The sequence below is a fragment of the Caenorhabditis remanei genome, chromosome V (genome assembly GCF_010183535.1).
Source record: "Caenorhabditis remanei strain PX506 chromosome V, whole genome shotgun sequence".
Taxonomy (NCBI): Eukaryota; Metazoa; Nematoda; class Chromadorea; order Rhabditida; family Rhabditidae; genus Caenorhabditis; species Caenorhabditis remanei.
Window position 1 is genome coordinate 8,090,417 of NC_071332.1, and position 23,179 is coordinate 8,113,595.

A 23,179-nucleotide genomic window follows, 5' to 3' on the forward strand; every position below is an offset into this window, starting at 1 on the left:
TCCTCTTTTTACGCATATCAATCTTTGTGTATCAAAAATGGTGTGCTGATGTGACCCTAAAAAACTTTGTCGCCAGCAACAAACTCGAACTTTGACAGATAAAAACATTCATAGAGCCCGCTTGGGAAAATGAGAAAACAGGGAAAAATTCACAAAAATGATAATTGTGCGGATGAGCATAAAAGAAAGGATGGTGGAACAGGGCCGAAAAAAAGGAAGATGAAAAAAGAAAGTGAGTTAACAGGGATGAGAAAATGATAACATGAACAGTTGAAGTTGTGATTTGAGATCATTCGAATTCTTCATTAAGGCAGACAAGTCGAATTGTACGAATGTGTTCGTCAGCCAGTTCAAGCGATCTGCAAAAAATTACGACTTTTAAGGTGATGTATGAAAGGACAGTTCTTACCTCAAATGACTTCCGAATGTAGTGACGACGCGTTGAAGACTAGACTTGAGCGATGCATCAACGATACGCAAAAATGTCACATCTGATTTGTCAGCGACCGACTGAAATGAAACAAAATTATTTTTGCGTTACGAAGTTTATCAATCGCGAGAAAGGATTGATAAATATTTATTTTTGATTTTTTCTTTCCGACTTCACGAATTTGTGAGAAAACTGAAATAATATAACTTACAGCTTTCGCTCTTTCGTATGTGTCGATGGCAGAAATAAGCTTGCATAAAAGAGTGATAAGTTCCTTCAAATCTTTCTGAACCACTCCAAATCGATCTTCTCCCATTGAATCAACCACCAGCATGTAAACAGCTTCAGCAGCATATGCATTCATTTGAGCATCGAAACGAGAAATAACAAGTCTCTCTGTTTTTCCGAATCCAAGATTACGGATGATTCTGTCGAAAAATCCTGCTGTCTGAGTGTTGTGAGTACGAATTGGTGCAATGTTCTGCTGCTGTCGGCTTGGTCCGGCTCCATGGTATGCCATCTCACGCATTTTTCTAGGCATCATTACAGCTTCTCGTGGCACTTCCTCGCTCTCAGCATCATGATCATCCCACGAGTATCCAACAAGACGTGCAGCAGCTACTGTCATTCTCGAACAAAGTTCATCAAGTGTGCGGATGCATGGCAAAGAAACAGCCTTCCAATTACGTGGATGTTTTCCAGGTTGTGAGAGAGAAAACACATCGACCCGACGTTGTTCGTCTTCCCATGCTACTGTACGGAGATCATGAAAAGCGAACATTCTCAGAAGTTGATCGTCAGTTTCAATAACATTTGGAAGGGATCTAATTTGATCCTGAGTTGGAGTGTGGACGGTGTATGGTGGAGGGAATGAGAATTTCATCGGCTGAAAATATTACTACTTGAGTAAAATAAGTGTGGTAAAAACGCAAACCTTCATGACTATTTGGTTAACTATCTTCATGAAAAACTTCGAGTAAAATTGTTGAGTGAAACAAACTCCGAATAAAACCATCTGAAAGGGGATATCAACGAGAAGCCACCAAACAGAGAATCCCCACAGAAGAGGACCAGCAATCAACACAAGAGCCATGGAAGCAGTGTAGGCGATGGCTGCATCGACTCCACATGTCTCGGAGACCGATCCGTACGGAAGAGATTTCACGAATTGGAGAAGAGTTTTGACAGAGTTCTGTAAACTTTCCAACATCAGAAATGTACAATAGAATGAAACGCACCACTTGAACATTAGAAAAATTCAAATGAAAATCAGATCTGAAAATAACAAGAGTAGATGACACGGCGACGGCGAATGAAATGGCAATCCACGCAAAATCTTCAAACAACGACGACTCAGCTACGGAGAAAGCCATGTATACGAAAACCAAACGATGAATAAATTCGTGAGCGACTCCAGCCCATGCGAATGTATCCGTGAGAGGAATTCGTTGTAGTTGAGTAACTGAAACAAAAAAAACTATTAAATTTAATAGGCGGAAAAATGTTTACCTTTGCAGAACTGAAGAATGAGAGCATAAGCTAATGCGACTGAGGATACCCAAATGAAAACGATCGAAGGCCACGAGCTAGGATAGATCCACCATGTTAGGGAATCTGTAACAAAAAATATAATTATAATAAAATAAAAGATTCAGTACCGTGCACCGAACTGAACGGTGACCATATCGACAGCTTCAAGATAGAAACTGTGGCGATAAATGTTAGGGCTACGAAATATCCACACACGACGCTAGCAAATCGCTTTCGCTTATCGATTTCAGAGTGAAACCAAGTCACAATCTGATCGAATATTGTGATCGGTCGGTTAAGATGGGGATAAGATGTGCTGAATGCCCGGCCCGGTGATTTCCGCAAGCTTGGCGAGGAAGATGAAATGTTCGCAGCAGGATACTCAACTTTTCTGAAAGCCATTAATCGATTTTTCTCATTTTGAGAATTAAGTTACCTTCTACTAGGGGAAAATTTGTTATACAGTTGATTGTCTGCCAGTGATGTAAATGAAGATGCAGTATCCCCCATCATTGCTGTAAGGTGTTCAGGATAGATTAAAAATTGAGCAGATTGTAGATTTTATCAAAACAAACAAATAATACAGATGAATAATACAGTTAAAATCACAGAAATTTGACGAAACTATTTCGAAAACTGCGCCAAAAAGCTGAATTCAAACACGATTTTTCATAATTATCATTGGAGCGCACTTTCATAATTGGCGGGAAAACCAAAAACTCAAACAACGGCGGTGTTCGTTTCGTCAGATGATGCTTTTTCTGGCTCGTTTTCGTCGTTATCACTTGACAAAGTGTCTGTAAATAGTGAACATATAGTTTAAAATTCAAATAAACTATCGTTAACCGGAATCATCCATAATTTCATGATCATCTTCGTAGTACAACTCAATTCCATTGACATTCTGCATTTCTTCATCGCATTTTACACAGAAAACATTCAAACAGAAGCAATTAATGCAGTAAAAAGCACTACAATGCACACATACACGAACATTTCTGGATAAAATCTATGATCCAACCCTTCTATGTCAAAAAACCTACTCTTGATCAGTAATTTTCATATCGTATTTGTCACATTTTGTGCAATCAGAACTCAAATAACCACGACTTTGCATTGATCTCCGAATAATTGCATCTTCGCCGCCCATGAAGTCTTTCTAAAAAATCGAAAGCTTGATTGTTTGTATCCAAATTAACATTTTACCTTATTATTCCCCAACATTTCAGTCAACAAATTCCGTCGACTTTGCAAAATCTTATTGTACAAGCTGAGTGCACGGATTCTGACACGGTTTGGATAGAAATGGTCAGCCAATGCGAGTGTTTGTCTTCCAAAATATGCCTGAAATTTAGTAAGAATCTCTGAACAAACTCTTTGTCATTTACTTTAACTCGACAAAGGAACAGAGCAGCGATAAACATCAAGAACATCAACGTATTCTCAGCATAATTTGGTGGATTGGGTTCCTTGAAACAACGTCTCCACCGAGTTTCTCTTTCTCGAATACTTTGTGTGAATGGGGAAAAAACGTCAAGAAACTCGTTCATAACTTCAGACATCGAACTATTTCCAGCCACTTTCAACTCGTAATGTGCAGGTGTGTCGATATTAGTTCGATTCATCAAAGTGTGCACAGTCGAGAGCGTCTGAAAATTTACTGTGAATGAATACTGGTAAAGAATTCAGTAGCAATACCGTAAAAGTTCCATAATCCAGCAAACACATGAAAAATGGAGTAACGCAAGTGATAATTGTGATGAAAATGTCTAATCGAAAGCGTGGCTTCTCTTGTTCTGTCATTTTCCATCTCCCACGGCTGACATACTGGGAAACTATTCATATGGAAGAGAATTCATACTGAATACTTACTATTTTTGCTTCCTCTGGGGTCAATGGCATCACTTTACGAGCTCCACGAAATGCACAATCTTGGTCGATTTTGTAGAATTCTTTGGTGAGAAATCGGTTTTTGAACTCATCATTGTAACTGTAGTTGTACATGAAACGAAGGGTCTGGAATAAAAAAAAACACTAATTTTAATTAAGTACAGGAATGAGAATAACTTACATAAACAAATGGCCAAATGAGGAAACAAGGCATGACACAATAACGAAGAATAAAAGAAATGACATTGATAATTCGGATGTATACATTCACAATATTCATCAAACTTTTCTTGACACTTGCTCTCAAATTCGCCGTCGTATCATCTGCTGCATTCGGCTTACCATCATCTGCTGATTGATACTCTGCTCGAATATTTTTCGCTTTCTTGATCTCCTCAATCACCGGATTCACTTTCTTCAATGCCCATTTAGCAGCTTCAATATGAACATAGAAAATCTTTTTGACAGCGAATTCAATCGCTTGAAAATATGCAGAATAGAATGGAACAGCTGCCCCTTTAACTCCTTTTCCAATAACCGCAGGCAGGGAACACACTTCTGTTGAGAATCCTTTCGCTTGGTGACAAATCTGAAATGTCTCGGTTGGGGAGTACTGTAACTTGTGACAGTACCTTCGCAGTCTTCTGTATCATATCACATGCATCTCCATGACTTCCGAAGAACCGAGCTTTGTCCTTACAGAAAAGATAAGCATCATCGAAAATATTGAGGCATTTCGTATACGGTGTCTGCAACATGTTCCTACATTGATTCGATAAACTGGCTATAACTCGATAGTGTCTTCTCATTATATCAACAAATCTGAAATTGATTCATTTGAATTGAGATCAAGCTGTTATTCCCAACTTTGTCATTTTCTCATCCAACACTAGCAACATATTCTTCACTTTGTTCATTGGACCAGCCACATTCTGTAGAAGAGCTCTGAATCTTGCTACGAGCATTGCCCCTTTATCCATCACATTTCCTTCAACGTCATTTCGAGAACTCATTACATCTATTTGAACACAAGCAACTCCAGATGCCACTTGGTGAATATTCCCTATTACATTCATTGCTGGTCCCTGAAATCCCCTCTGAAAGTGTTGAGGGGGCAAATCTAAATTACCTCAAAAGCCATAGTCACTAGAAGAATCAGAATTATATTTTTGATTTTTGTAGTCATCATAACATGTATAGAAATCATGAAATAAGTCATCAACTGAAAAAAAAATTATATGATTTTACAGTATTCCATGTTAACAACCTTTGGAAATATCAGTGTAAACATCAGAAAGACATGAATTATGGTGGAGATTGATGTTCCAATGCTGGGAAATCTCAGATTTACTATTGTTCAGAGTAAGCACAACTCACAACTCTGGATACTGAGAATATTTGAAAGAGAGCAAAAGATACATCACTATTCCAAAAGTTTCAATCATTAGAATGTTTCGAAAAAGGATTACGATTGAGTTGGCTCTGAATTTTCAGCAAAATGAGTAGATTGTTAATCAAGAGAACACCTATAACCTTGTACCATCTTCGAATAATTGATCATAAATCCCATCACTTTTCTCTTTTTTCCACGGCGGGTACAATACGGATAACCACTTTTTCAGACGCTCCGATTTTTTGAGCACACGGTTCTGACCTGATCTTTCTCTGTTGATTTTTTCGTATGATTAGTTTTGATAAATTTTTAAAAATCAGACCTTCTAATGTTATTAACCACAAATTCAAACTTGTTGACTGCTCTCTGAGCCCGACGCTTTACATTCCATAATCCAATCAAACCCATTGATTACGCTTGATTGTTACAAAAACAGTTAAATAAATTAGCTTGGACCGTGGGAGCTCAGAAAGTTTTTGTTGGCATAGGGAGAGAGTTCACGTAGAAACTATTGTGCTCCTGAACTTTTTGATTAAAAATGAGATCTTTGTAACTAACTTTCGACGTCTGATATTCGACTTCCTTTTAGAAAAAAAGTCATTTTTGATTTCCGGAGAAAGAAATCTCACTTCGAGTATTCGCACTCATAACTCATCTGACTAGATCCTTGATTTAATTGTTTAGACGACGAGTCCAAACCTTCCCAAATATGTCTATCCAAATCTCTCTCTCCAAAAAGTACAAAAGACAGGAACAGGCGTTCCTTTCCTCTCTCCGTTAATCGCTTGTTTCTCATTTCGTTCCTATAAAAAACGAGTTGCTTATCACTCGCATGCTTGTTATCATATCACTAGATCTATTGCCACTTTTCCTCCATTATTCTCATTTCCTCTTTTATCGAGAGACCGATTTGGGTCAATCCGCTATAAAGAACACCTATCTTGTCCCTTTATGACGTGTACATTACATTGAAATAAAACCAATGGGTGTGGTATGTTCTTCTCTTCTGCTTTTTTCTAGGTTGATTGCATTTCTCTGAAGAATTTCAGACTTTCCATAGAATTGTAATGTGACTTCCGTTCCTATTGTTTTCGGAATTCGTTGCGATGTCTTTTGATACAAAAAAAAAGAAGAAACATACAGAAATAAAAAAACAAAAGGTGCTTTTTTCTTCTCCTGCTTCCGATTGCTCATCATCAATCTATACCGTATACCATTCCATTCTATATAAATGTATATAGAGAGAGGAAACGAGAAAAATCACAAAAAAAGGGAGAAATATCGTCACTCTTTTATATTGTTCCATAAGAGAGAAATCGCACAAAAGGATATATTTGGTGGTGTGTGAAACCCGAAATCGTCGTGGTTACCTCTCTCTCTAGTCGACGATTTCAACAGACTTTCCACACGAACTGACTGGTTTTCGATCTACAGCCATTTTTTTTGTACTCTCTCGATTCGAAACTGAATTTGTTTTGTGTTCGGTTTGCATTTGACCCATTCTTACTTCAGTTGAGAATCTTCAATTCTTTGTCTTCAGTCTTTGATTTGATTATAAGAATTACTGATTTGTTGCCATCTCTCTCCATATTGATACTTATTTTGGGTACCAATCACAGTAGATTTTCATTTATTACCTTCAGAATTGACGGTTAGAATAACTTAAATTTGCTTCTTTTCAGAAGAATCAACATACTGTAGTTATCATTTTGGTTTGCATTATAAATTCTGAAAAGATGTATTTCAGTTTTTAGTAGAATGTTGTTTTACCAGCTTCATAATACAATATTTTCTGTAAATTTTTGATTATCCATCACTTTCAGAATCAAGACGTCTTCTCAGATGATTTTGAGAAAAAGTTAACGATGCGTACCGCAGGTGACAGTCTTTCAAACTTAGAATTGGAAACTTCAAGAAGTCGTGAAACATGAATCCTAACATTTCAGTATCCTTCTCTCAGTTGGTCAATTATCAATTTAGCTTTCCAACCGTAACCGTATTCAACTGTTTGGCTTCCACCTCCTTTCTCTTCCGTTTAATTAGCCTTTCCTCCCTCATTCTCTCCTCCCACTTTCCAATTTCCTCTCATACTTTTTTATCGTTTTTCGAGTGTCTTTTTTCTGCTTTTCATTGTGTTATTCGACCCCTTCGTGGTGCCCTCATCTTCAACCTGTTTCTTGGTTTAAACCGTTTAAACAAGTCAACATTCCTTTTTTGTCTGTCGGTCACTTTCATGTGCAGATCATTGGGAAATTGTTGCAAAAACATGAAACTAAATAGTCTTTTTACATCTGTTTTGTTTTCTTTTTATATTTCAATCATCTAAAAACCAAATAGAAAAAAGAAGAAGAAGACAAATGAGACAGTAGGCAAACATGAACATGTACTCGATAGTTTTGTCGGCTTGGCGATTTTTCCTCCTCCCGGAATAAATCTGTTTTGTTTTGTCGAAAACTCGAAATAATGTTTTTGTATGTGTTCTGCTGCTATCCCTGCTGAATGGTGTGAATAGACATGTTCTTTCGTTTTTAGCCAACAAAAAGTAAGAGAGATGCCACGTTTTGATGTTCTCACAGTACTGATTTTCAATTCAGTTTTGCATTTCTTTTTTGTATTTCATTGTGTTCACGGCCTTCTTTTATAATTTTTTTTGAATTCAATAAAAACTTCGGTTTTTTGAAAGCTGTAAAGTTTTTGCTATTTCAAGCTGCACGTTACAGTACTAGCCAAAAAATGGATGTATTTTTCTTGAGCTTTCAATGAAAAGCGGTTTCCTCTGAGAGTATTTTATCTGTAGCTCCCAAGTAAACTTAAAAACTCTTCTCTGGTAAATTTTTCCTTTTCTCTATCTAAAAACGAAAGAAATTAGAATCAGTCAGCTCAATGAGCAATGAGGAGAGCACTAACAAATAGTCAATAACTACCAAAATTTGAATCTGAATCAGCACTATACACCATCCTGAAAACACCGTGACATGCATTCAGAGATTTCATTTTTTTCTAGATTAACTCACTATCAGAACCTTTCTGATTTCAAGCTCAAATCCTAATTATCAAAAAACTAGAAGTTGTAGAAACTCCTTCCTGAGAACTTCTTCCAGATTTTTACTTGTTTTTCTATTTCATGTAACTTAACCCGTCAATATTCTCTACAAGCTCTTCCTTGTTTCCTCACATTACTGATCTCAAGAACTCCTTCCTAAAACTCCCAACCATTTCCCCCATTTTTCCCAACTTACAAGAAATACATATGTATTTACTAGTTGACATCACCTGATCCCCCTTCTAATCCTATCAAAAACGATTGACCTCTGACGATAAATCAAAAACCAAACTAGCGCAGTCAATTCCTTTGCGCGTTCTTGAAATAGGTGTGACAATCCAATCCCTTTTCCTCCTCTCCCCTTGACGCCGCCGTACAAGCATATCAGAAAAAAGAGATAAGAAGAATTAAAAGAAGACGTCGACATTGATATCATTGTTAATCAGTGAGTGATGGGTGGAGTGTGTAGTACGTGCTGATAGCCTCCTTCCGCGCATTTCCTAACCGTTATTCCTACCTCCCGTCGTCTGCTTCTATTCGTATTCTACCAATTCGTTCTCTCTTTACTCTTGAAATTAACTCTTGAATGGCATCGTTGTAAAAATGATGATCGCAGCTCCAACATCATCGTCCAAAAGGGTCGAAGACGGAGGCAACTTCTCAGCAGATTCACAACAATCACCACCAATTAATTCTGATGACGAGCAGCTTGACGACACTCCGTTTTTGAGTCATCAACTGTCCGACGATCACGAATCGTTTTCTGAGGTGAGAGTGGAGGTATTATTCAAAAAGATGTATTGTTGGCATGAAGAGTATAAAATCTGTTTTCTTTTGTTGGTTCTAGTCAAAACTTTTGAATAGATCAGATCATTCAACCAGAGGTTTGGAAGTCATTGAACACTTCGTGGCATTATTTTTCGAAATGTTCTTATGAAGATATCAGAACTTTTAATATTTCCGACTTCTTACAGTAACATCAACTTCAAATTTTCAGAAGTTTCTACGCAACATTCTGACACACGATTATCAGAATCTGATGCCACGTCGAAGAGAGAAATTTGTCGAAATCACAAAAACTGTCACCGTCACAGAGGTCAGTCAATCTCTTGTTTTCTTCTTTCTTATTGTTTTTTCACCTCCTCCGTTAAGTAATAATCGATCGATTAGATTTTATATGTGATCAGTGACATTGTTTGTTTCATTTTTCAATTTTCATCTTCCTCCCATCTCCTTCAAATTCCATCTTCTTCTTTTTTCGTCTCATGTTTTTCTTCAATTCTTCTCAGTGTGAAATTCGTTCTGACACCTGCAAAAAACCAACTTCCACACTTTTCATTCTTCTGATACCCATCAGCATTCTTTTACTTTTCTTTCACTATCTTCAAAACCAATCAAGAACCGAATACTGAACTTTCACCCGAAATGATCCCCTCGTTTCTGCGCATTCTCTCTCTTTCTCTCTGCGTCTTTGTTTCTTTTCACTTTCAGAGGAAGAGGAAGTTTTGAAAGAGAGAGGGATAGATAGAGGGAAAGTGTAAAAGAGAATATGGAATTTAATTATTACATGAGGGAGATTGGTTGGATTGGTTGGGAACGATATGAATCCAGGAATGAGTTATTTGGAGACTAGATTGTACTAGCCTCATGAAATTTCAGTGTAAGGAATCGTTTTTAATGAGTTACTAGCATTTAAGAATTTCAGTGTTTGGTTTCACTGTCATTACAATGAAAAATTCTGAAAGTGAGCTCATCAAATGTCATCAAATCCATTTACGGCTTCCCATTTCTTTCACATCAATAGCCAATTCAAACAATTCTAATTTCAGATAGTCAACGGAGCACCAGATAAGCATCCGTCATCTTGTGAAGTTAAAGTGACAAACGTTTCACCGGCTGGCCCTCATCCGGTTAACGTTTCAATCAAACATTTACACGAGAAATGGCATTCCTGTGAAGAGTTGGACAAATCAGACGACGGAGGAGACTTGGGAAAAGGGACCGTTATTCGTATTCAAGAGACACATAAACCATTCAATTATACTCAAAAGAAACAACAACAGAAACCTACTAAATTTGTCTACGAAGACGTAGTTAATACAAAGGTTTGTTAAACTCTCTTTGTGTTTTCCAAAATAATTTTCAGATGGAAAGCTCAACAAGGTCTCGACCACCATCATCAGCCAATAGCACATTATTCAACCGGTCTAGTGATAATATCATAGATTTAGAATTTAGACATCCAGTTCTCATTGAAACATCAGAGAAAACTGATCAGAAACAGAATGGAACCAATGGTACTAGGCGCCGATTTGCTGATTTGAGAAAGAAAGTTTCGACGACAACGAAGACTTCGGTGACTGAAACAGAAAAAGTGACGACTACAAGGAGGAGTAGCAGTGCTCACAGTACATCTTCTAGAAGGTAAGAATTACAGAAACAGATTAATATTCGTATAATTTATTTTTCAGAAGTTATGGAAAACCGGTAGTTAACACTCTCTATTACCGAAAGTTTGTTGATGAAGAAACGAAAGGGGGAGATGAAGATTCAAGTGATTCTGGAAGTGTCGTCATCCATCGAGACTCTGTTACTCGTCGTTCTCGCTCTGCAGATCATCTTCAGAAGTCTTCATCTCCAACTATGTCACCAATTGCTCCTCCAAGAAAACGGTTGGGAAGAGAAGAGTCATTGCATTATTATAGAGATGATGAAGAAGTGATTGGAGAGAAAGTTGAATCTGAACAGAAGAGAAGAGTCACTGTGAAATCTCCAGAACCTGGAAACACGTCGGTTTCTATGAATGATACTGTGGAGGGACGGAATATCACAGCTGGAATAACTTCAGTTTCAATGAATGACACCTGCACCGACACTTCTTATGAATCTAGATTCTCCACTATTCCGAGAGCAAGAAGTTCACCGCCAACTACTCATCGAGTGAATCATATCCACGTCAATGTTATTGGACCAATCAGAACTCCAGAATCAGAAAGAAGACATAAAGTTGCAGGAAGAGTTGGAGAAGATATCACAATGGATATCTACATTGAAAGAAGGCATTCAGCTGTTGATTCCAGAAGAGGATCTCATGTATCACATGGTTCTGCGGCAGAAGCTCCACCAAAGCCTCCAAGAAGATCAAAATATGAAGAAAACATCCGAATTGGAGAACCAATTGCCACGTCTACACCAATGACAACAATCGAAAGAAAGCAGACAAGAGAGGAACGAGTTTCAACAGAAAGTGGTGAATCAAGTAGGAAAAGTACCAGAAGTGCTCGTCCTCCAGATATAAATATCATTGAATGTGAGACATTCCTTCGAGAAACAAGGTCTCCAGCCAGAACTCCAGCTACTCCAATTGTCGTAATCAATCAAACTCCATCATCCAGAAGAGGATCTCAAGATTTACTCGGTGAACCGGGACAACGTCGTCGGAAGAGCACTGTAACAGATATCGATTGGTATGCTGCATTCAATATGAAGGTGTGTTGCGGTGTCTAGAAAACCGGATAAACAGGGGGATTATTGACGCAATTTAGTTAGTTTTTTACAACAAAAAAAGCAAACCGTTTAGTTCACTTTTTATGTAACTTTTTTCTTCTTCAACTGTAAAAAATGGTGTTCGATATTTCAAAAATAGTGAAGATATTCAAGAAGAAAAAGAAAAAGAAAGTGAGTTGATGAACAGTTAAAGAATTAACCTAGGAAAAATGTGCACTTAATACATCTATTTCCAGGATCCATCTTCACCAACCAAACCAGTTCGTCCTCCATTCGTATCTCATGCAGATGAGAGAAAAGCGTCAAGAGATGTGATGAGACGAAGAGCTTCTGATTCTTCAATGATAGGACTTCCACCTGCTGATATTGATTTGAATCAGATCTTTGTTTGTACGGCACCATATGAAATCAAAAAAGAAGAGAAATGTCAATGCAATGCTTGTCGATTGATTCGAATGTCGGAAGTTGAGAGGGAATCTCGAATTGAAAGAGCTAGTCGATCAAGACAGAGTCGATCTTTCACAAGAATGACTGAATACGTAAGTTAAATTTTAAACTTTTGCACTGAAAACTGGTTTTATTTAGGAAACTCGAGCAAGCACACTGCCATCTAGATACCGCACATCTCCAGTTACCATTGAATTGGAAGACATCTTCAATCCGAAACCATCATCACCTCCTGCTATCAATACGAAGCCACCAACGCCTCCAGCTCGTCGTCGTCATGCACCAACTTCTCCAACACCGCCGCCATCCCAATCATCCTTCGTTGATGAGCCGTCACCACTTCCACCATCGCGCCATCTTGTCACCTCTACAATCGATCGGAAACAGGTGACGCCGGTGACTACTAACTCGAGGGATTCTGGTTCTCAGTTGCATGAAAATACTCGCAATCAGTTGCTTAACTCTCCTGACGATTGGGTTGGTCAGATGATGAACGACGCTAATGAATGGGAAAATAGAGTAATTAGTCGAAAGTCCTCAGTTTTATCAACATCCTCCTCGACGGCTAGAAAAGTTTCAGTGGCTAGACGGATTAGTGTAGACGAATTGAGAAAACCAGAGAAGAGAAAGTCTCGAGAAGCAGTTCCTTTGCCACCTTCTGATGTCAGTATTGATGATATTTTCACTGCTTTGAATCCGAAAAGACAAGAAGTTCCGAAGAATACCGAAAAGAAAACATTCATTGTAACTAGGAAACAAAGAGCTCAAGATGTGGATGTCATTGATTTTGAGAAGGATCGTAAATCACCAGTGGCACCTCCAAGAAGCAGAAGCACTGGAAGAACTCACACATCAGAAGCCACAATCACAATGGGCGGCACAACTGAAACCCAGGACAAAGAAGACAAGAAGATCAAGCAGAGAGTCAAAGATTTCAGCGAGGAATTGATCAGAGATGAGAAATTCATTGATAAAAAATCCGATATCAGAAACACAGAAGGTTCTACAGATAAAGTCTTCAAACCATCAAGCGTAGAAATAGAGATTCCACTCAATGAAGAACCTGTTACATCAACTGCTTCAATAAAGATGAGGCCATCTGAGGATAAAGAAGAACGCCTGAGACAGGTTGAGTCACCAGTACCATCCGATCATGTGGCTCCAGGCAACGTTGAATCAGAAAAGAAGGAGAACAGAACATCCGCTGTCAGCATTGACTTGGACAAAGTATTTGTTGAAGGATCAATCAGAAAATCTGATAATGACGTGTCTGATGAGAGAATTCGTCGTGGAATTGAGGAGTTCGAGAAAGTTAAGCAAGAGAAGGAAGCACAAAGAAGTGGAGTCGTCGTGACAACTCATTCCGGCAAACAGCGTTTCGATCAGTCTGATATATCTATGGATGATGTATTCAACACTTCTCAGCAAAAACATCAGACTTCCCATGAAATCCAACGACCGGAACAAGCAGAATCCACGACTGTCGTCTCATCAGATAAACCAACGGAGTCGGCTAGCTTCAATTTAGATAATGTTTTTGTGACAACTGATAGCAGAAAACCAGAAGATGATGAGGAAGAGCGACATATTCAAAGAAGAATCGAGGAGTTCAAAAAAACTGAAGAGGAAAAGAAGGCCCAGAGGACAACAGAATCTATTTCTTCTTCTCATCACCGAATCTTCGATGACTCCAAAATCTCGATGGACGACGTCTTCAGTTCATCGAAACCAGAACAAGAAGATTCCGCGGAGAGAAGTAAACCGGATGCTGAAACATCCACCGCGACGGCATCGGCCGAGTCTAAGGAATCAGCCAGCATCAATTTGGAAGGTGTTTTCATAACTGAAAGAAATAAAAAAGCTGAGGAAGTTGATGAAGAAGAGCATATTCGACGAAGAATCGAAGAATTCAAGAGAGCTGAGGAAGAAAAGAAGATTCAAAGAGCTACAGAGTCACATTCTTCTTCCCACATAATCTTCGATGAATCCAACATTTCAATGGACGACGTTTTCAATGTATCTCAAACTGAGCGAGATTCTTCGACTGTCAATAAGAAACCAACGGAAGAGGAGGAGGAAGATCAACGTATTCAAGAGAGAATCGAAGAATTCAGAAGAACAGAAACAGAGAAAGAGAGTCAAAGAACAACAGAAACTCATGCCTCTCACAGAATCTATGACGATTCGAATGTTTCAATGGATGACGTATTTGGTTCAGAGAATAAGACTGATGAGATCACAGTTCCAAAAGAAGAACCAAAAGAGACTTTGACTTCTTCTATCACCATGAGACCTCCAGATGCTAAAACAACTGAAGTTTCTACACCAACAACGGAACCAGAGAAAGAAAACAGCCGAACTTCGGCTGTCAGCATCGACCTGGACAAGGTGTTTGTTGAAGGATCAATCCGAAAATCTGATGATGACGTGTCTGATGAGAAAATTCGTCGTGGAATCGAAGAGTTTGAGAGAGCCAAGCAAGAGAAGGAAGCTCAGAGAAGTGGAGTTGTTGTGACTACTCACTCAAGTAAACATTTGTTCGACGAATCTGATATTTCAATGGATGAAGTTTTCAACACTTCTCGGCCTAGTCAAGATTCTACTGTTGAAGTTGAAAGACCGACACAAACAGAATCAGTCAACATAGTCTTGAACGATGAGTCAATAGAGCGAGAAGAACGGCACATCCGAGAAAGAATAGAAGAGTTTGAGAGGGCTGAAGAAGAAAAGAAGATTCAAAGAACCATCGAGCCTCATTCTTCCCACCACTTTGAGACTGGTATGCAGAAGTCTCAAATTCCAATGGAAGACGTGTTTAATGCAGATAATAAGGAAGTCGAAGTTGTTATTCCTTTGAAAGATTCTTCTGATGATACTGCTTCTGATGAAGAAGCCGCCCGTTCTGAAGTATCAGCTTCCAAACCTGTGACTTTTTCCGAAGATGTTGATACGGATGACAAGAAGGAGGAACACAGAAAATCCGCTGTCAGCATCGACCTGGACAAAGTATTTGTTGAAGGATCGGCCGGGAAATCTGATAATGACGTGTCTGATGAGAGAATTCGTCGTGGAATTGAGGAGTTCGAGAAAGCCAAGCAAGAGAAGGAAGCACAAAGAAGTGGAGTTGTCGTTACAACTCATTCAAGCAAGCATCTCTTTGATCAGTCCGATATCTCTATGGATGACGTCTTCAACACCTCTCGATCTCAAGACGATTCCACTACAGATAAACCAGAAGATCGGGAAGAAGAACACATCCTAGAGAGAATCGAAGAATTCCAACAAGCCGAAGAAGAAAAACAAACTCAAAGATCTATCGAGCCTCATTCTTCCCACCAAAGCATTGAAGTCGAGTTAGACCAATCATCAATTTCAATGGACGAAGTTTTTAGTTCTGAAAACAAGGAAACAGAAATCGCCATTCCTTTGCAAGGATCAACTGATAATGAAGCAAGAGAACCTTCAGAAGACGATAACTCTACTCCATCCAACTCATCGCCTGTTGCTTCGAAAGGAATTGATGAGAAGCATACAGAAAAAAGAAAATCTTCCGTCTGTATTGACTTGGACAAAGTATTCGTTGAAGGATCAGCTTCAAAATCATCAAATGATGTTTCTGACGAAAAAATTCGAAGAGGAATTGTAGAGTTTGAAAGAGCTAGGCAAGAGAAGGAAGCTCAGAGAAGTGGAGTCGTCGTGACAACTCATTCAAGTAAACACCTTTTCGATGAATCTGATATTTCGATGGATGATGTCTTCAATATTTCTCGATCTGGACAACATTCGACTGTAAAAGTTGAAAGACCTGAACAGACGGAATCAGCAACCATCACTTTGAAAGAAGAGCAGATAAATCAAGAAGAGAAACACATCCGAGAAAGAATTGAAGAGTTCCAACAGGCTGAGGAAGAAAAGAATATTCAACGAACAACAGAAGATAATGTGTCGCATGAACACTTCAAATCCGACTTGAGTGAATCGAACATCTCAATGGACGACGTCTTCAACACTTCTCAACAAACCCATATACCATCTTCTGAGATATCGTCGTCATACTACAACATATCTGAAGAAGTGAACTCTCCGGAAGTCAAATCTAATACGAGTAAGAAATTCGATGAGTCCAACGTATCAACGGATGATGTATACGGAGCTACCGTTTCAAACGTCAAAATGTCTGAAGATGAAAACACCACATTGTCATATTCACTGGATGACCCGAAGATCGATGTGACAACTGATGAAGAGGAAACGACAAGGAATAAGACCACTACTCGCACGGAAACCGAAACAGATTCATCCACTAGAAGATATTATAGAACGGATCAGCCATCGTCATCAACCGGAAACGTAATTTCAACGGGTACTATTCAACTTGATAATACAGATGGAGCCGAGAAGAATAACGACGATTCAGTTACTTCTACAGCCTTTTTCAACTTGGATGACATTTTTGTAAAAGGAGTTGGAACTTCTCGAAAAGAAGATGATGAGAAGAAGATTCAGAGAGGAATAGAAGAATTCCAGAGAGCAAATCGAGAGAAAGAATCACAAAGATCTTTGATTTCGGAACCGTCTCATTCGAGAAAGATCACCTTTGACGACTCTAGCATTTCATTAGATGATGTTTTCAATTCAACCAAAATGAAGGACACTGAACATTCACATGATGAACCTGTTATTACATCTTCTTCCTCTATCCGAATGATACCATCTGAAGAGAGAGTTAGAGACGACCCATCTAGACCTCAGCCAGAAAACACAGAAAACAAAAAGGAGGGAAACAGAACATACGCTGTCAGCATCGACCTGGATAAAGTATTTGTTGAAGGGTCGGCCGGGAAATCATCAAATGATGCTTCTGATGAGAAGATTCGTCGTGGAATTGAAGAGTTCGAGAAAGCCAAACAGGAGAAGGAAGCTCAAAGAAGTGGAGTTGTCGTGACAACTCATTCAAGTAAACACCTTTTCGATGAATCTGATATTTCAATGGATGATGTCTTCAACATTTCTCAACCTGACCAACATTCGACTGTAAAAGTTGAATCTCCAGAACAGACAGGATCCGATAATATAATTTTCAAAGATCGGCAGATAGATCAAGAAGAGAAACACATCCAAGAAAGAATTGAAGAGTTCCAAAAGGCTGAGGAAGAGAAGAAGATTCAAAGAACCACCGATGATCATGATTCTCATGAACACTTTGAATCCGACTTCAATGAATCCAATATCTCTATGGATGATGTTTTCAATACGTCCATTTCGAGACAAAATTTGTCAGCCCATCGCTCTCACAAGTCGCTGGCTCCCACACCTGAGAAACCCGGAAACTCTGCCGGCCTCACCATGGATAGCGTTTCTGTACCGAGTGGTAGCCTCCAATCAGATGAAGCGCATGATGAGGAAAAACACATCCGACAAAGAATTGAGGAGTTCGAGGAAGAGAAGAAGATTCAAAGAACCGTTGAGCCTCATTCTCCCATTCACCACCATATATTCGAAGAATCAAACATTTCAATGGAAGATGTGTTCAATATATCTCAACAAAAGCCGGAAAACGAGATCGATGAAGAAGGAAAACATATTCAAAGAAGAATCGAGGAATTCAAAAAAGCTGAAGAAGAAAAGAAGGCCCAGATGACAACAGAGTCTCATTCTTCTTCTCGTCACCGAATTTTTGATGACTCTAACATCTCCATGGACGATGTGTTCAATACTAGCTCTTCTTCCAGACAAGGATATACTTCACAAATGTCGACGACTCCAGGATTCATAAAAACAACATTTGACTCTGAGAAAACCACAACGACGACAGCAACTCGAACTGAAACTACTTCTGATTCATATTCCAAGAAAACTATTACCTCTCTCGATGATCTATTTGGTCCACAAACTGCCACTCCTCCAGTCATTTCAATCTCTGCCATATCACTTGATCCCTCCAATCAGCCATCATCTTCACCTACTGCTCCTCCACGTAAACATCAGAATCTCTCTTCCCTTTTGGTGCCTGGTAAATGGAATGAGTCGATGATGTCAAATGCATCAACAATTAGCCTCGATGATTCCTTCAACAACTCTTTTGTCAAGTCAGGAAACTCAACTGTCTACGAACCGAAACTGAGAAAACCGTTGAGTCTTCCAGTTGATAACTGGATTGATAATATGGTATCAACTATGACTGATGAGGCAACGAAAGAAGCTCCGAAAACACCAAAAACACCAATGACTCCAGCCGAAAACTATTATCGATCACCAACGAGAATAAGCCAGGAGATCAAGTATGAATGGGTTGCAAAGTTGATTGAAGATGACGAAGATAAGAAGAAGACAGAAGAAAAAGAAGGAGATCAATCAGAAGAAGAACATCTTCAGAAGCAGGATAACACCTGGGTGTCTAGTGTTGTGTACCGTCCAACATTGGAGACAAGTGCTTATACTCTGAGAGCAAGTCAGCTGGAGCCAGAACACAAGAGAGAAGATATTGACATGGATCGAGTGTTCGATGAGTGTCTGATGGGAAAGAAGAAGGATGACGAGATCTGCGAATGCTCAGCTTGTCGGCTGACAGAGCAAGAGTTGGAGGAATTGAAAAAGAGAAAGGTGAGAATTATGGGATTTTGTTTTTTTTTTCCGCGCCTCGAACTAAGTTTCATGGTTCATTCTTAATTTTTATTCACTCAATGTATTTAATTGCAGATCGAGAATGAAAACAAGGCAAGAGAAGAGAGACAGTCAGTGCAGTACGAGACGAGACACGTGACTGTTACGAATCCGTCTGATATTTCAATTGATGACGTTTTCAATCCAGAAGGTACAGTTTTTATAAAATTATCTCAAAAACAACTAAATATTTTCAGTACAACTGAGCATTCAAACCGATCATGTTCAAGTTCCATCCACCTCCTCCCCGCCAATTCAATCCACTCGAACATATTACATTTCTCCGAAAGTCTCAGAGACCGTGACAACAACGCATCAATGGAAAGATGCTGATATTTCAATGGATGAGATATTCAGTCCAGTGTCTTCGACTACTAATGAGAATAGAAGATTCTCGAATTTCTATGAAGACCGAAGTGGGTGGGACACGATAGGAAGTGAGGATAGTGGAGTTATGTCAGGAGGAGATAGAGGCAGGAGACGGTCCACGAGAATTACGGATCATGTCATCGATGAAGCTTTCAAGGGAATCTTCGATTCACAACCAACTACGTCGTCTGCGATTATAAAGCTTGAAGAACCATCGTAAGAATTTTTCTCTTCTTAAAAATTTAAGAAATTAACTAGGTTGAAATTTCAGGGCACAGTACGATGACTACTACATCACTTCTCTCCATCAAGATGAGGTTGACAGGAGTGATTCTGATGTTGATGGTGATAACCTTGATGTCAGTCAATTTGTCGATGATATTCTTGGAAAGAGTTTGGATGAAGCTGCATTTTTGAGCAGTACCAAGTCACTCAGAGGTATTTTTGTGTGTTCCATCTAGTAGTCTAATCAATTAATCCCTTTCAGATTACACAGATACTTCAATTGACCGGAAGAAGTCAGGAGACAGAGTACACCCTTACTACCGTACGAGAACTGATACTTCCATTGACAGAAGAGTGAAACCAGCAGTGATAAACGAGGATTTGGAAACGATTGAGCATCATTCAAACGATGAAATCATGAAGTTGGTGTTCGTTGATCCAAATGACCCTTCTATCTCAAAGTCTGAATCGCGAAGAAGTCTCAGTTTGCCTCGTAACAAATCAATCACAAAACCAAGTGACGAAGAACTTCTGGAGATTGAAATCAAGCCAGAATACTTTATAATCAAAGGATCATATTCTCTTCTCATCCCCAAATCAGACCCTCTTGGACTCATGTTGCAGGTGAGCTCTTTTTGTGTAATTTGGCGTCACAGTGTTTACGTATTTTCAGAAACTCCGTGAGCAGAACGATTCATTAGCCACTTTGGACTTTTCATTGACAAGAAAATTGAAAAAGTTGCTGGTAGATTGTATCAGGGAGAGAGCTGGTTGTTTGGATATGACATCTGCTTCATCGAAATGTATGTGGGAATTAGATATGGAGATACAGAGAGTTTCATGAAAACTATAATTACTTTTTAATACATTTTTAACGTGAAACACACAAGTTTACACGATATTTGGTCCAGTTTGCAAGAGGAATTTTTAATTTTGGTAAAGCACTGAGTCCCACTGAGTTTTGAAATGACTTCTAGTCCACGTTCGTTTCTAGGTAAAGTCAATCTAGTTGAAGTTATTCCATTTTGAGTTGGCTTGAAATGTTGAAATTCCCTGAGCACAGGCAACTCTTTGGCCTTGGCAACAGCAAAAACAGCACTTCGATTCCCACGAAATCTAAACTATTCAGTTGAATAAAACATTCATATTCATATTTATTTATAGATGAAGGCCTTCTCTCGTCTCGCGGTCAAAGTTTAATCGAGTCCATCGACTACGCATCGGCCACTTTTTTGAAGATGAACGTGGACAAGTACGAGCCGACACGCAATCCAAATGGAGTCGTTAACTTCTGCACTGCCGAGAATAACATCTGCACTCCTCTTTTAGAAGAGCGGTTCAAACATCTTGAGCTGTTTTTCCCAAACACCGAACATCTTGTGAGATATCCGCCAAGCGGGGGATGGCCAGAGGCTCGGGAAGTGCTGGTCAAATACTTCAAAGAGTTTATGGGAGCTAGAGTGACTGTGGACGAGTTGGCATTGACACCTTCTACTCGAACTGGTTATGATGTTACGAGTTATTGTTTGTTTGAACAGGATGGTAGGTCTAGAGAGGGAGTTCACAAATGAAAAACTCTTATTCAGATATTCTTCTGACCAATGGACCTGTTTACGCTGGAACAGTTTCGAATGTTCAGGAAAAAGCTCAGTGTCAGGTGGCTTGTGTGGAGGTAAATAACACATTTTTCAGATTCAAAAAAATAATCGATTTTCAGACTGATCTTTCGAATCCGCGTCTTGATGTGAAAATGTATGAGGAAGAATTAAATCGACAAATTGCCCTCGAGAATACAGTATCTGGAGTGATAATTGTCAATCCACACAATCCACTTGGAGTCACTTTCCCACCAGAAGAAGTTGTCAATTTATGCAACTGGGCTGCTTCGAAAAATCTGCACGTAGTCATCGATGAAGTGTTCGCCAACTGTGTCTTCGATAAATCAAACTCAAAGTTCCGCCCGTTCCTTTCCTACCGTCATCGTGTTCATCGCCCAGAGAATGTTGCTTGGTTATGGAGTGTCAGTAAGGATTTCGGATTGCCTGGTCTTAAATTTGCAGTTATTCATTCGGCAAACAAAGGTCTTCGTCAAGCTGCAACTAAACTTCAGATGTATTATCCATGTTCTCCATTTGTTCAAGATTTTGCAATCAACTTGTTGTCAGATTCAGGTTTGTGGAAAATCAGAAATATTCTAATTTTCATGAAAATACCTAAATTGGAGAGCTTGACACTCTTTCAAAGATTTACCTTTATGTGGAACTTTCTGAAACTAGAACCGATTTTTAAACCAAATTGTTTTCCAGAGTGGCTTCGTGAATTCCATACCGAAGTGAATAGACGCATTTCAATTCACTATCGTTACACTACTGAAAACTTGGAAAGACTGGAAATCCCATTCGTTCCAGCTCAAGCAGGAATCTTTGTTTTTGCTGATTTCTCAAAGGTAATCACCACTTTCCAGATTTCCCTAAATTTCATATTTTCAGCATTTATCCTCAAATAATTCTGCTGGCGAACTCGAACTATTTGATCGTATCGCCTCTGCAGGTGTGATGTTAACTCCCGGTGTTCATCAGAAATGCCACGTGTTCGGATGGTTCCGTATCGTTTTTGCGTGTACAAAAGAAGAGCTTGAAGAAGGATTCAGAAGACTTTTCGTACATCTTGGAAGTCATCTTCATCCAATTGGAACTGTTCATTATGATAATTAATAAGATCGCTTTACTTTTTAAAATTTGTTTTTCAACCGTTTCACACCTACTTATTTCATGTGATAACCCATTTTTCTTTCCTATTTCTTTCTATTTTATTGCTTCTCTGCCACTTTATTTTCCTTTTTCTTTCTTCGCTACATAAATACATGGATGTATGTGCACTTTTTGCCCCATTCTTCTCTCTCTTTTTTGGATGGCACAGGAGTAGACGGCGCCCGAATGTGCCTGGCACGACGGACCTCCCAGTGTTCGGCGACTCGGGGAAAATTTTGACAAGCGTGTCAAGTTTTTTATGAACTTCAGCTGGTCGTCTCGTTATTTTTTCAACGGAAAAATGTGAGAAACATGTGAAGAAAAGAGAAAAAGAAGACATTTTTGAGTGATTGCGTTCAGGGAATTGAGTTGGAAGTTCAAAGAGAATGAGCACTTTGTTCTGATTAGCAACTGACTGTTGTCTGGCTCGGCGATACCAAATATAACCTGGGTCTGATTACCCGTTTCTGAAATTCTTGTTAACTGAAGAAACTATGAATGCCTGACTTCTGAATATTACATCCCAAAAGTTGTTGATATTCTCATTCGTGTGTTTTGCTCAACTTTGCTCAGCAGTCAATTTCAAATCCAAGATCATTCCATGCTCGTAAATCTAAAGATCCCCAATTGACGCCAGAAAAATAAACCTTTCTAAGCTATGAGTAAGCCCAAATCTGTTAGTACGGATTGATGTTTCCAAAGGTTTTTGGATAAAATGGAATTATCTCAGAAATTTTCTGTGAACAACTCAAGATTATTGGAAATCTGGATTTCTGTGGAGACATTGGTCCTAGAAAATGAGCTGCATGGTTCTGGAATTTTTGAGAAAACTTGTCAGGAGAGAACAGTTCTATGGCTTTTTTCTATGGATATGGATTTTTCAAAGAGATTCGTTCAGAAAGATGTGTTCTCAAAATGTTTCTGAATTATTT

At 38.9% G+C, this 23,179-nt stretch overlaps 4 protein-coding genes across 4 annotated transcripts; 2 read left to right on the forward strand and 2 right to left on the reverse strand.

The window, feature by feature from the left end:
* Positions 1-289: 289 nt before the first annotated feature.
* Positions 290-2,473, reverse strand: GCK72_018094 (uncharacterized protein; the record flags this gene model as incomplete). The annotated part of the gene is made up of 8 exons (XM_003114343.2): positions 290-359; positions 410-510; positions 642-1,316; positions 1,365-1,622; positions 1,669-1,892; positions 1,940-2,044; positions 2,089-2,351; positions 2,397-2,473. 8 exons carry the CDS (start codon positions 2,471-2,473, stop codon positions 290-292), a joined length of 1,773 nt encoding a protein of 590 aa, XP_003114391.2.
* A 207-nt stretch (positions 2,474-2,680) lies between these two features.
* On the reverse strand, positions 2,681-4,926 carry GCK72_018095 (uncharacterized protein; the record flags this gene model as incomplete). Its single annotated transcript, XM_053732388.1, has 10 exons — positions 2,681-2,757; positions 2,807-2,958; positions 3,004-3,119; positions 3,167-3,304; positions 3,349-3,609; positions 3,659-3,787; positions 3,833-3,976; positions 4,032-4,439; positions 4,483-4,672; positions 4,718-4,926. 10 exons carry the CDS (start codon positions 4,924-4,926, stop codon positions 2,681-2,683), a joined length of 1,824 nt encoding a protein of 607 aa, XP_053581301.1.
* Positions 4,927-8,889: 3,963 nt separating this feature from the next.
* Positions 8,890-10,400, forward strand: GCK72_018096 (uncharacterized protein; the record flags this gene model as incomplete). The annotated part of the gene is made up of 3 exons (XM_053732389.1): positions 8,890-9,054; positions 9,284-9,382; positions 10,116-10,400. 3 exons carry the CDS (start codon positions 8,890-8,892, stop codon positions 10,398-10,400), a joined length of 549 nt encoding a protein of 182 aa, XP_053581302.1.
* A 32-nt stretch (positions 10,401-10,432) lies between these two features.
* On the forward strand, positions 10,433-22,211 carry GCK72_018097 (uncharacterized protein; the record flags this gene model as incomplete). The annotated part of the gene is made up of 14 exons (XM_053732390.1): positions 10,433-10,710; positions 10,758-11,775; positions 12,030-12,332; positions 12,379-18,843; positions 18,940-19,054; positions 19,101-19,488; positions 19,544-19,710; positions 19,760-20,121; positions 20,171-20,300; positions 20,662-21,039; positions 21,084-21,169; positions 21,215-21,668; positions 21,804-21,943; positions 21,987-22,211. The coding sequence occupies 14 exons, from the start codon at positions 10,433-10,435 to the stop codon at positions 22,209-22,211; spliced, it is 10,509 nt and encodes a 3,502-aa protein (XP_053581303.1).
* Positions 22,212-23,179: the final 968 nt, after the last annotated feature.